At 44.7% G+C, this 13,816-nt stretch overlaps 1 protein-coding gene across 1 annotated transcript in view; it reads right to left on the bottom strand.

The window, feature by feature from the left end:
- Positions 1-4,838: 4,838 nt before the first annotated feature.
- The window catches only part of Ldlrad3 (low density lipoprotein receptor class A domain containing 3), a 123,002-nt gene continuing 114,024 nt past the window's right edge, over positions 4,839-13,816 (bottom strand). The window contains exons 4-5 of the mRNA XM_055602886.1: positions 7,845-8,190; positions 4,839-6,247 (exon numbers count right to left, since the gene is read on the bottom strand). Coding sequence (XP_055458861.1) covers positions 6,010-6,247; positions 7,845-8,190 — 584 coding nt within the window. The 3' untranslated portion in view covers positions 4,839-6,009. The remainder of the gene's footprint in view (positions 6,248-7,844; positions 8,191-13,816) is intronic.

The following is a 13,816-nucleotide window of genomic DNA, read 5'->3' as shown; positions in this document are numbered from 1 at the left end:
GGATTGTTTTAGCCACAGAGAAAGACAATGCAGCCAGTCTATCAGTCTGAGACCTGATAGACTAGGATCAGATGGAAGGGGAGGAGGACCTCCCCTATCACTGGACTGGGGGAGGGAGGAGCATGGGTGGAAAAGAGGAAGGGAAAGTGGGATTGGGAGGGGAAGAGGGAAGGAACTACAGGTGGGATACAAAGGGAATAAACTGTAATTAATAAAAAAATATATAAATCTGGCTTAGTTAGTCGTGGACCGTTCCTCAGTGAAGCTTTACAGTAGACACACTGAGGTTTTGCCTGCTGTGAGATCTTTTCGTATAGGAATTTGCCTACTCCATATAATTCTGGAGGTGCTGTTAATCAAGGGATTACACCCCTCTCATAGTAATAGCTACATGACCAAAAGATGTCCAATCATGAGTTAAAGAGTGTTTAAACATTCTAGCAGGGATTGTCTCTTCATTGTCATGAAGCCAATATTGAGCAAATAGGGCTGCGAAATTGGGGAAGGGAAGCTAAATGTGTATGTACATATTTGTATGTGTGTGAATGCAGGTATACACATGTCATGGTACATATGTGGAGGTCAGAAGACAACCTTGGATTTTGGTCCTTGCCTTTCATCTTCTAGTCTTTTTCTTGTTTTCCCACATGTGTGTGAGGCTAGCTGGTCTGTCTCTGCTTCCCATCCCTCCAGGAGTGCTGGGATTAGAAGTGCTTAGACTATGTGTCTAGATATCCATATTTTATGTGGGTTCTGGGGATTTAAACTCAGGTCCTCAGGCTTGCACAGGAAGTGTTTTTGTCCACTTAGTCATCTCCTTAGGCTCGGATGCAGATTCTTTTTTTTTTTAATTGACAATTTTATATATAAGTATCACGTACTATGATTTTGCAATCAGACTCACCTCTCATTATTCTCTCTTATCTGTTCCCATGCTCCCATTCTCATGGACTCTTTCTTCCTTACTAGTTACCTTATGTCTGTATGTGCTGACACCCATACTTTTCGTGTTCATGGTCTCACAAACCATGCTGTACATAAAGAACAGCATTGCACAGTATCCTTTCTCATCCTTCAGCTCTTACAAACTTTCCACCTCCACTTGCGATGATGTCCCCAAAGTCTTGGAGTAGGTGAAAGTAGATATCACATTTAGGGCTGGGCACTCAATAATTATTTATTCTCGGTACTCAGAGACCAGCTGTGAGTCTCTGTACTATTCACCACCTACGAAAGGAAGTTTCTGTGACCCAGGCTAGGGGCAGCGTTGGTCTCTCAGTATAATCCTAAGTGTTCAGGACGTGGTTGGTCTACAATGTCCATTTAGCAAAACATGAGCAGTATATTCTCCTCCAGGCCATGCGACTTGCAGCTGTCGGCTTTTGATAAGGCTTACAGCATATATCCCCCCTTGTGCAGTAGGTCTCGGTCTAGTTGGGAAGTGGTTGGTTGGACCTTAACCAGTCTTTGTTGGCAGGTTGTTACGGTACTACAGAGTCTGTAGCTGGGAACAACCATTGTTATCTTTTCCTCCCCACCTTCTAGTGCCATGAACACTAGCAAGCGGGGAGGAAACTGTCACTTTGGTTCTAGGTTGATTTCTCTGTCTCATCTCCAACATGTATGGTGTCTTCAGAAACAGGGGGTCACACCACACAGTTTCTGGTGGACAATAGCCTGCAGTGCTTTGGGAACTCCCCAGAAATAAACTAGTAATGACAGCTGCTCATCTACTGCACCCATCCAGCCTGGAGACCTGTCTGTAATAGACAATACTCATTTTAAATGAGTTGGATCTTTATTACTTAATACTGGGGGTTCTCCTTTCTGTCTTATGAAGCTGCTGGATTACAGGACAGTAAAGAGCCAGTAGATCTTCTCACCAACTTTCTCCTGAATCTCAGTGGGTGCATAGGTTTTTTTTTTCTTTCTTTCTTCTTCTTACAAATGTGAATATTAGGTATACCTCCTTTACACTATTCTAATGCTTTTCATCCAGTTGAGTCTTTGAACAGACAGACTTACACTGCCTGTGGCTTATAAGATAAACGGAGGTGAACAATATTCCCCGGTCACATACCAACATGCACTTTCTTGAACAGAGATATTGTCTAGTTTAAGATCTTAAGGGACATCCAGTGGTACCAGATTTTTTTTTTTTTTTAAACTAAGCTTTCTCTGTTCAAGCCAACTGTTTTGGGATCTTATTAAGGAAGCCTCTATTAGTCCTGTACTTTCTTATTCATCGGACAGAGAACTGGTAAGGCTAATTCCAGTTAAATTTGGGCCTTGGACACTCTGCCTCATGAGTTCTTAGGTTCTAATACTTTAAACCATTTGCCCTACACTGCCTAAGCTTAAGATTTATAAACCCAGTGTGGGGATGGTTCCTTAGATCAGGAGTCCACAGGTTAAAACTAGCAAGCTCTCTATATTTATGTAATTTTATTGAAGCACAGATGTACTCAATCATTTATGTATTATCTGTGAGTCCTTTGTAGTGGTGACAGAGCCAAACATACTATCTGGCCCTTTCCAGAAAGGTTGCCAATGTGTGTTCTAGATCAGATGATTATAATTATTTCCTTCAACAAAATGGGATTCATAAGGCACCCTGAGAGATGAAAGAATTCGTGCATGAGCAAACATTTGGGGCATTGTGCTTCAGAGCACTCCGGTTAGATATGACACAGTGCTCTTGGGATACCCTTGCTTAATAGCTCCATCTTTTAGAAGCAGGGGAAATAATACGCGACCCTAATCTTGGTCTGAAGGTTTGCATTTAAATTTACATGTGGATTTCTATTTTGGCCAATGATTGAAATCATCTGTCCTCGCTGCAGGTGGTGGGGGCCTCTAGACTGTCTCTACACGGTCTCTGTTCCATCAGTCAAGATGTGGCTCTAAAGTCAACATAAGGGACGTGAAGATGCTCTTTTGGTGGGACTCATGTCAGCTCTTGGTGGCTCAAAACAAATTACAGTCATGCAAGCACAAGGTTCAGTCTTTGAATCTGTGGCAAGACTGTGCATGTTGTAACAGCCGCATGCCTTTCCTTGGAACAACAAATGCTATAATGAAGGAGTCACTCAGTCTCCAGGGCCACCACACTATCTGGGTTTTTTCTCCCCACTAGCCCAGTCACATCTGGAGAACCCCGGACACCCACCACATTTTGAGGTTTCACCATTCCACTCTTCCTTTTCCTCATTTTACTATGGCATACATTTATTGGGGGAAGCTAAACCAGAAATGAGCATCCTCTTTTTAGGTTGTTAGGGGGCAGAGAAGTGGGTCAAGAACTGTTCACACAGCAGAAAGAATCAAACTGCAAGTTTATTTGAGAGTATAAAAATTAAAAAAAAAACAAACCAAACAAGCCTAATTAAAAATAAAAAAGCAACCACAATCTTCCAGTTTACATTAACTTTGAATATCACACACTATTTATTAACACCTTAGCTGTATTTCAAAAATATTGTCAATTGTAAGGTAGAGGGGGTTAGGCAGTGAGTTTCCAGCCACAGTGAATCGAGTGGAGCGTCAAAATGAAGCGCTGACCTCACTGGAGAAGAGACAGTGGAGATCTCTTTTCTGGCTGGTATAGAATTAGGAAATACAGTATTCAAAAAATCCTGGCTGGAATGAACTTAGAAAATATTGCTAGCCACTTACTTGGTATCATGAGAAAAAAAGGAAGGGGGACCCCAAGTCCCAGAGCTTTGCTATCTTATTTATGATTAGTATTATTTAAAAAAAATAAATTAAAAGCCAAATCTGTAGTAAAAATGTTCCTGTGTTTGTTTGGAAACAAAACAAAACAAAAACCCAACACTACTAGGCTCTCCTTATCTCCGAAGACCATTTGTTTTTCCCAAAACGCCTTGAAGCAGAAAAGCTCATGAGATTAGCTCATTGCACAATTAATTAAAATTAGAATCTTTTTCTCCAGACAACTTTCAGAGCACCAAAAAAAGAAGCAGGGACTCATCAAAGGGAGGCAAGAGCCACAGTGACTCACTGGCATGAGATGTGAAGCCAGAAAAGCTCCCTCTGCCACCCAGGTTCTTTCTTCATTGGGCTACTCACACACAGAAACACACAGAAACACACACACACACACACAAACACAGACACTCCAAACAAAACAACTCAATTTCTACTTTAAAAATGAAAGACTCAACGAGGCTTTTTTTTTTTTTTACTCAAAACAAAAACAAACAAACAAAACCCCTAGTGGCTAGCTAGCTTTCCTGCAGTCTGGTTTGGATCTGGTTAAAAACAAAGCCCACGGTGGTATAGCACCACTGAAGGCCACTTCATCCCTGCCACACCCCCCCACCCCCCGCAGGCTCCGTTTTCATTAGCATCGAACAGATTACTGAAAATTTCATCAGCTGTGGAGAAATGCTCTGAACGGGTGGCAGCTGCTGGAGGTGTCAGCACTGGGTTCCAGTTTTGTCCCTGGTTAGTATGGTTTACCCATTATTGCCTGGTGGGCGGGGGTGTGTGCTGGTGGCATGCACTAGGGCTGGCTGGGCATGTAGAAAGAGGAAAGGTATTCCAAATAGACACAGGCAGTGAATGGAGGACTTGCCTCTCTGCATTTTTCAAGAACGCAATAAATAATGACTCCAGGATGCGGGCGAGTCTGAGGTGACATTATGGGACTAGGCGGGGGAAAGGCAGCATTTCTTTTTGTATCTTTCTTTGGACCTCAGTAAAAGAGAAACAAAAACAAAAGAAAGAGATAGCTTTCCTATACACATATAAATAGTCCCTTAACTAGAAGGGAAAAAAAAAAAAAAAAAAAAAAAAACCAAACATTTTAATTTCAAATGCATTTCTAACAGGCTTAAAAATAAATCCAATGGACAATCTTGACTCCGTGTTACCTATTGCCCACTTCTCTCATAGGAGAGACTGTAGGGTATGTGGCTGGGCCTGACTCTCCCTCTAACCCTAATCCTGATTTGTTGCCCGGTTCCTGGGGCTGTGTGTGCTGTACAGAGACCTGAGCGGGTTCACAGGTGGTACTGAATGTAGTTCTCATGTAAGTTAGAAACTTGGGTCGTCAAGTCCAAATGCACATGGAAAATAGTGCAGGTGTTCTCGAAGCTTAGGCACCTACTGATGAAGCTGCATGCATGAGTGTGTCAGATTGGGCCTGTAGTAGTGGGGCAAAGGGCTCAATCAGAATTTTGGCCAACTTGGTTTGGGTTCTCACCCTCAGCTATGCCAGGCCATCTTGGACGAGGACAATCCAGAAGCCAGGGAAGGGATTATGGGGCCAAGGCAGGACCAGGCTCTGGTAACCTACACACTAGGAGCCAAGGACTCATGGCAGGGTTTTCCTTCTTAGTCAAGGATGATGCCCTTCTAGAGAAAGCTTTCAAAATGAGGAATCTTGGGTAAATTGTAAGGCCAGGTAGATGGTTTCTGAGTCTTTAATAAAACCAAATGAGAGTCAGAATTTTTCTTTGGCCTCTGCTGAAGTAAGAACGATGGACAGTGCAAGGCGGGATATGATGTTCACCTGGATGCTTTTCTGGAGTGGCCATCTAGTCACGGTCTTCTGTCAGAATCTTCCAAGCCAAGTCTCCAAATGTGGCAGCATAGCAGAGAGTCTGACCTGGTGTCTTCTGACCTCCTGCCAAAAACTACTTACACATGGTTTCCTCCTGCTGACTGCCCAGTCACAAGCCTGCTGGGAGAGACCAACAGTAGCACGGCCATCTGAGGCTGTTAATCATAAGCCCAGAAGGAACAGTGTCCTCACAGAGAAGATGACCATTCATCCTGCCAACTAAGAGGCCAGAGGAGTGCCAGGTCATTCCACAGAGCATCCCTGAAATCTGGAGGAGAAGGTGATGGAAAGGCAGTCAGCACCCCAAACTGCAACTTGAGACATCCTCAAAAGGAGCTCAAAGAGCATCCCATGAGCACAGGCTGTTAGAATTCAACAAGTTGGAGAAGATCAACCCATACGGACTTTGGAAGCGCTGGATTTTATACTTCTTCAGTACCCTGACTGGGCACAGAGTCTCTGGGCTCAGCAGCGCCCTCTGGAGGGACAGGCTGCTCTGGGCTGTGGCTGTTGTCTTCCACACTCAGGAGGCTGCTGGCTGCCTGGGAGCTGCCACTGTAGGCACTAGCTGACCGTGAGCGGTAAGGGGGCAGGTCAGCTTGGTTCAGAGACTCGGTGTCAGATGAATAGGGTGGTGGAGGAAGGTCATACCAGGCAGGTCTGCAACAGAGAAGGCAGGAGAGTGGCAGAGGGGAGAGAACACGTTAGTGTCAAGACGAGGCAGGTGATGAAGACCCCGCTCTAGAAACAGCCCGATCTGAGCAGATACCTATGAGAAGAATAAGGTTTTACTGCCAAGAACAAAGGCAATTCTAAGAGCAGCAGAACCAGTGGTATGAAACATGACGGGACAGCAAAGTCAGTGTGCTGTCCATTAAGCAGTGACAATCCCTATTTGTCCTCTAGGTGGACAGGAATGAAGTTGCTATACAAACACCCTCAGATTATCTAGGGTGTTCTGGTCTAAATGACTGTGGCCAAGAGTTAGAATCATGCCTGAGTCTTTGATAAGGAAGGAATTCTGGTTTCTTACTAAATCTAACTCTCCCTGTGGCCTTGGGTGAGGTCAGTCTCTCAACACCCCAACCCCTTCTCTGTACAGAAAAGACCTGTTTTTCACTCTCTTCACCCACTGCTGCGAGTCAGGCACTTTTCTGGGTACCTCTCCTCTGTTGCCTTTACTCCTCACAATGACCCTTGAGGTAGGCATTACTTTTATGCCCACAGTCCTGGTGAGGAAACAAAGGCCCATGATCACAGATTAGTAAGCAGCAACACAGGAAGCAGGAATCCCGCAATTCTGCCTCCAGAGTTATCAGTTTTATCCTTACTCTGCTCTACTCTGTGGCCCAAACGCAGAGGTTTTGAGTGAGCTGCTCTTTAGGTGATCGAGGTCCTGCGTCTCATCTGCAGAGGTCCCAGGCAGCACGGCCTCCCTCCCAGTCCTTGAAGTACTGCTTGCTTTTGATGAGGAGGAAAAGTGAAGATGAAATCACACAGGAGCTGGCACTGGGAAGGCTCCAAGGAGAAGCTCAGCCAGCTTGGAGGTACATCTGCAAGATGCTTGATGTAACACCTAGTGAGTCCTGTGCTCTGAGCAGGGGACCTGAAGGCAGGGCACGCAGTGCTATACTCTAAAGGGACTCCAACAGCTGGCTGCAGTGCAGGGACTTCCAAGAGGGTTCCTGGCGTGTGTGAGGGGGGAATGAACATGGCGATAAAAGCATGTGCTTAATGTGTTTAAGGCCTTGATCTCAATCTCCAACCTCTCCCTGAACAGGCATGATTTCGGGGGAGGGCAACTCTACCTACATAATGCTGGTCTGGGCTTTCTATATCGGGGGCTCATGAATAATGCCATCTGTGATGAGCATTCCATTGCTTAATAGGGCTTGGGGTATTCTATGCCATTCATTTTACTTTATAAATAAGGCAAGGTAAAAGACTTACTTATTCAGTCAACAAACTAACCGAACCTCCCATGAGACTCCTCTGTAGAAGCACACAAGGTGCAGAGATGGCCAGTGGCTGTAACGTTGCGGTTTTACCTCTAGGTCCTTAGACAAGTGACTTAAGCTGAAGGACCCCAGTTACCTCCCGGATGTATTTAGATGATCAGATGACATGGAATTTTCTATAAGGAAATGTCAGTCACTGCTACTGCCCTCAGCTACAGAGCCCAAATTCTTGATGAGACTTAGGTAGTCCGGTGTGTGCACGTGTGCTTCCTTGTCAGATGTCCTCTGCAATCTCTCACCTTTGGTCCAGAAGGGCCTCTGAGTAGGAGGGTGGAGAGCCAACCTCTGAGGCGCTCTGTTCGGCCTGGCTAGCCACATACTGGACACCATTGTTGACGTTGTACGTGACATTGCAGTGGTGGGGGTGGTCCAGGACCACCAGGCGAGAGAGCAGTACGGGGTGCTGCAGCCGGTGCACAGGGAGAGTCATGAGGTTGTTCCGTTTCCGCTGGTGGTGCAGGACCAGTGCCAGCAGCGCCACCACCAGAACGAAGATGACGGAGCTGCCAATGATGGCGTATGTGATACTGGGGTAGTACACCAGCTGGTTCTCCGAGGTCACAAACACCTGCCCGCTGCCTGGTTCTGGGAAAACCGGGAGAAAAAAAAAAAAGATGGAAGAGAGAATGTTACAAGTGGGCTTTCCTAAGCCTCTGAAAACCAACCTCAGAACTGATTTGCCAATTAGCACAGCATGACCATTCACAGAAAGGGAGACAGATGTCTGTCAGCTGTTAAGTGGATAGCCAGACAGCAGTATATCCACACAATGAATTCGTACCAAATCCCAAATTTAAATGCTAATAAATCCTATGAGTGTGAGTTTCAGAAACACACAGAGAAATAAGTCATGCCCTGATATCCCAGATTGTCGACTGTTTAGACGATTTACGTGAGGACCAGTTCACACAGAGAGAAAGAGCACAGCAGTGCCTGGATTAACTGCAAGTGGGCATGAGGGGCTTGTTGGGTCATTAACAATGTCCTCAAACCAGACTATGGTGATGATGACACATGTTGAGGAGTGAACTAAAAAAAAAAAAATCATTTCATTGTACTGTTAATGTGAGTGAATTTTATGTTCTATAAATGAGAGTTAGCTAAAAACTCAGTTGTGGGGAATACAATACCCAGGGGTCCAGTGAGTGTTCTTGGGGTTCCAGAAATGAGTTCTTCGTTGAAAATGAATGATAAAGCACATTCGAGGAAGGTAGATATGCATAACTTGAGCTCCAAAGCACAGGATATCTGTTTTGTGCCAGGCCCTGGGTTGATCTTTATAGATATAGGGACAGACTCTGGAGCCAGACAGGTTCCACCTGTTCCTCAACCTACTTTCTGTGTTTGGGCCCTTCGGAAAGTGCTGTACTACAAGACGGGCTGCCCAATGGCTCAGACAACTGCCACACCTTTAGAAGAACAGACATACTTTTTGCTACATTCACGTGTGTGTTTGATACGCACAGTATATAATGTTGAAGATTTTAGTTCTGCCTTTTACAAACCTTATTTAGTGTCTCAGAAGTCCCCTCAGGAAGTCCAGGCAGGCCCAGGAAACCCAAACAGCCCTTCCCAGAAATCTGGGAAACCCCTGTTGGTGCCAGAGAACCACAACAACCCACTGCTGTGCCCTGATGGAGGAATGTTCTAGTTTCAGGCCAGAGGGTGAATTTGGTTCCAGAGCCCCGTGCTTCTTCCATCTGTAACTCAGGAAGAGGTTTCTGTGGACCCCAGAGAGGCCAACATTTGTTACGCTGAGGCAGCAGCAGGGGCGGAGCTAAGTCATTCATTCCCTTCTTCAACATGGACAGTGTGTTTACTTTGTTTATAACTACAGTCCCAGAGTGGGGGGTGAGACCTGGCAGACAGTAGGTACTCAATAAATGCATAGAACTCAACAACAACACAAATCTGTTTATTCACACTCTATGGTAGACAGGAGGCGCTATTATTATTTCTATTTTAACTCAGAGAGGTGGATTAACGTGTCCATGGTTACAGAAGGAGCCTGGGAGCCACGTATCCTCCTTCTAAAGCCTGCATGCTGTCCAACACATAATGTTTGCCTCCCTGATTAAAAAAAAATCATCCCAATCTTAGACAAATGAAGACCTTCCCCTGAGGGTCCCTCCTGTTTGTGCTAACTTTTCTCTCTAGCCATACCCAACCTTGGACTAAAAGCTTAGGGGATTCTCCAAGTTCCTGGTAGTCATCATTCTAACACACATCTGGACATCTGAGCTGTACAGAAAGAAGCAAACATGAGCCTTCTGAAAGGTGGTCGTGTATATCTGTGCAGTTAAAGGGGGGAAGAGGCTTTGGACTTTTTCAAAGACAAATAACTGTCACTTAGCTCTTAGCTTAGGTAATTAAAAGCAGAGTGAGGCTTGAGGGGAGGAGGGGAGGGAGGGAGAGATTCAGAATTCAGGACTAAAGTAACTTCTCTGGGCTATTTCTTTTCTGGGGTGGATCCTGGAGCCACCACTTCTGGGTGCCTGAGTCCAGGCAAGTGATTTAACTTTTATAAGCCTTAAGTAATAACAGGGCCGAGAAACTTAACCGCATCTATTTCCCCAGGTCAGACGGGAGTGTTGAGCATACTGCCTGACAAGGGTTTGCACTCAGCGATGCTAGTACAAATACTGCTTTAAAATGGCCAGGATGAAGAGTGCATCCTGCAGAAAATGCGTGAAGTGTACAGTTCAGTAGTGGTAAGTGAATTCAGGGAGCTGTGCAAACATCACTGCTGTTCATCTCCAGGCTCTTTCAGCTCTGACTAGTTAACACCGCTTCTTAGCATGTGCATTCTTGATATCCTCAGCAGACATCTGTGACAAGAGGGGAGCCCAAGTTGGGGGCTGTGCGTGTGGGGGAGCCAGTAGATTTTCACATGGAAAGTAAATGTGTCCAGAGACTCTGAAACTCTGCCGTCTGTGTGACCACTGGCGGCATTACAAACATGAGAGGGAGCTTTTTAATGAGGGGAGAGTGAGGCTTTTGTATCCCAAGGCTCTCACTGTTGTCTCTGAAAGCTGGCTCCCTCCAGACCTGCCACTTTGGCAGTCAAGAAGCAGCGATCACATTGACTCAAGGAGTTATGATGCCACATAACTCAGAGCTGCCTGGGCTCATTTTTGCTCTGTGTGTAAAATGTCATCTTGCATTAATTCATTAACTAGGCCCACTTTTCTTAAGAGCTTAATGAGCCTGCCGGCCAAATTACTAACATCAGAGTTGCCTGCGACCTGCTTTCCAAGTGTGTGTGATCCACGGATAATGAAGTTTCCACTTATCCTGGCTGTCCCTCAAGCCAGTGCCCTCCTGCTCTACTGTCAAGCATCTTAAACTCTTACCCCTTATCTGCTTTTGTGCCTACTGCAGATCTGCCATAACTGGAGATCTCCGGACTCTCTTAGCAGCCATGGTGGCTGGTGCAGGGGCGAGCTGCGCCTAGCACCACTCTTGGATGCTCTGCCCCATTGGGTGACAATTTGAACACTTGTCAATGGCAGCTTTCTAGCCGAAGGCGAGCGCCCTGTGAGAAACAGCTCTGACTAACTCATAGGTGCCTCCCAGACTGCTGCAGGGACCACAGCTGCTGAGACCTGCGATTTAATGCTCCTTCCCATCTATAAATTTAATTCTTACAAATGAAAATCAAATTTCCTCCAGGATATTGGCATTTTGTCCATTGGCTTGGCCAAAGGCCGATTTTGGACTTATATTCTGCTGGCTGTGTCTTGGGAAAACATGTATATTCATGCATGGGGTTTATTCGGGTGTGGGTAATGGGAGAGCAAGTGGGTACAAATCTGAGTTAGTGGCGAAGATTAACAGCACACAACTCTCTGCATCTACAGGTGGGCTCCATGCCTGCTAGTTCTGCACCCCTGCATTTCAGAAATGCTGGATTTAATACATTCATGCTTACTGACTATGTGTAGACATTTTTGGGTCACTAGTCCCTAAACAACACAGTGTAAGAACTAGTTATAGAGCACTCACACTGTACGAGGTATAAATAATGTAGAAGTGACTTAAAATACATAGGTATGGAAGTTCTATGCAAATATTATAGCATTTTATGCAAGAGGCTCAAACAGCTGTGGATTTGGTATCCTGGAACCAATCCCTCACAGGCACTGAGAGACAAATGTTTATTAAAAATATAATTATTTCTGACACAGTATCACAGTAAAAATGAGCAATATTTTTTCCATGGCTGAGGTTCAAACCCAGAGTGTTATGCATGCTAGGCAAGCACCTTACCGTCCATCGTGCTAGGGCTCCAGGCCAGAAATTATGTTTAGTACCAATATCCATGAAAGCATTGTTTGTAACAGTAAATGTAACAGACAAAATATAAATGTCTATCATCAAAGCTTGATTTAATAAATTATGCTGTTTCTGTATAATGTTGCTCCTCTTTTAAAATTTACATAACTTATACTGCCATGGAAGTATTTGGAAGATTATTGATTGGTAAACAAAAAACCAAAGTTCACAAGAGAACTGTTATAATTTACATATTGCTTTAAAGTGTGTTACCCCAAGTTCTCCCCCACTTTGCAGTATTAAGAGGGTAGACAGTCACTCCAACTACGTGTCTAGAAGTGGGACTTTTAGGAGGTGATAGGATTTGATAGTCATCAGGGTGAAAGGCCCATGATGTAATTATGGAGGCTCTATAAGAAGAGGGAGAGGGCTGAAGAGCTCTACTAGGTCATTTAAGCTGCTTGCCTTGAATGAATGAGGACCTGAGTTCAAGCCCCAGAACCCACATTAAAGAAAAGTTGGAAAGCATGATATACACTTATAATCAAAGCACTTGGGGAAGGAGAGACGGGGGACCCATGGGGCTCACTTCCCATTTAGTCAGGCCTACTGGGCTGGCCCCAGGCCTCCTGGGAGAGGCCCTGCCTCAAAGGAAAAAAAAAAGAGGTAGTTAGTACAACCACAAATGAGATTATCTTCTGACTTTTATATGTACACCCATCCCCCACACATCCTGGCACAGAGACACAGGAATGAAAGAAATCGCAACCCTCCTCCCTTTCTCTCTCTCTCTCTCTCTCTCTCTCTGTCTCACACTGATTGGCATCTTGCATCCCCTTAGTAAGTCTTCAATTAATATGGGTCCTTGACTCTCTAGAATTTTGAGCAGAACAAACCTATTTTTTTTTCCTTTTTAAAGCAACCAACCTTCAGATGTTTCATTCCAACAGAATAGTGTAAACTGGGCCAAATCAAAAGAATGTACTGTACAGTTCTGGAAGACATGAGGGGGTGATGTAAGGGGTTTCCATGGGAGGGGGCAGGTGCTGGTGGAGAGAAATGAGAGGGAGAGAGTCTTTGCTGTTCACTTATGCCTACACTGTGCTATCTGTACACCATGTTGTATTTAAAACCACTCTCTTCTTTTGGCTTCCCACGACTGACCTGATTGATTACCCTTTCCTGTCTTTCTCTCCTCACATATATGAGGGGCTTCAGGGCTCACACCTCACTGCTCACCTTCCTGGGACACATCATTCCAGGGACACGTTGTCTAAGATGGCTCCTAAGCCCCAAGCCTGAACTCCTGATTTCTTATTTCTGGAATATTTGGTATAGCTCAAACTGACTCCCTGTCATTCCTTTGAAGGGGGGAGAAATCACCTTTCACTTGCCTTTTATTTCTTTAGACTGAATACTTTAACAAATCAAGTTTATTGAGGTGTAATTTATGCACAATAAAATTTCCTCTTTAAAATGTACAAGTGGATAAGTTTGGCAAATTGAACACAACTATCCCCACAATCAAGACCTGGAGCCTTCCATGCCTCCTCCTCTGTTCTTTTGTGAGATGGCTCAGCAGGTAAAGGTGCTTGCCACCAAGCCTTGCAACCAGAGTTCAATCCCTGGGACCCACATGGTACAATAATAGAGAGACATGGCTCCAAAACCTTCCTCTGGCCTCCACATTCAGGTGGTGGCATACAAGTTCACACACACACACAAATAAAATAAATAAAGTGTAATAAAACTGGACTGCTTGGCTTATTACTACTGAGTAAGGGTATTTCAGTTATTCTGGGACACAGATGTTCATCCCATTCATTGTGTCTTCCATGCTATGCTTTCTTTTCTCATCTCCTTTTTGGTGCCATTTTTTTTTTTTTTTGAGAGAGAGAAGTGTGTCTTTCTTTTTCTTTCTGAATTTAATGAAGCC

This window comes from Psammomys obesus, unplaced genomic scaffold (genome assembly GCF_907164565.1).
Source record: "Psammomys obesus unplaced genomic scaffold, mPsaObe1.curated_primary_1811, whole genome shotgun sequence".
Lineage (NCBI taxonomy): Eukaryota > Metazoa > Chordata > Mammalia > Rodentia > Muridae > Psammomys > Psammomys obesus.
This window is presented reverse-complemented; position numbering and strand designations above follow the sequence as displayed.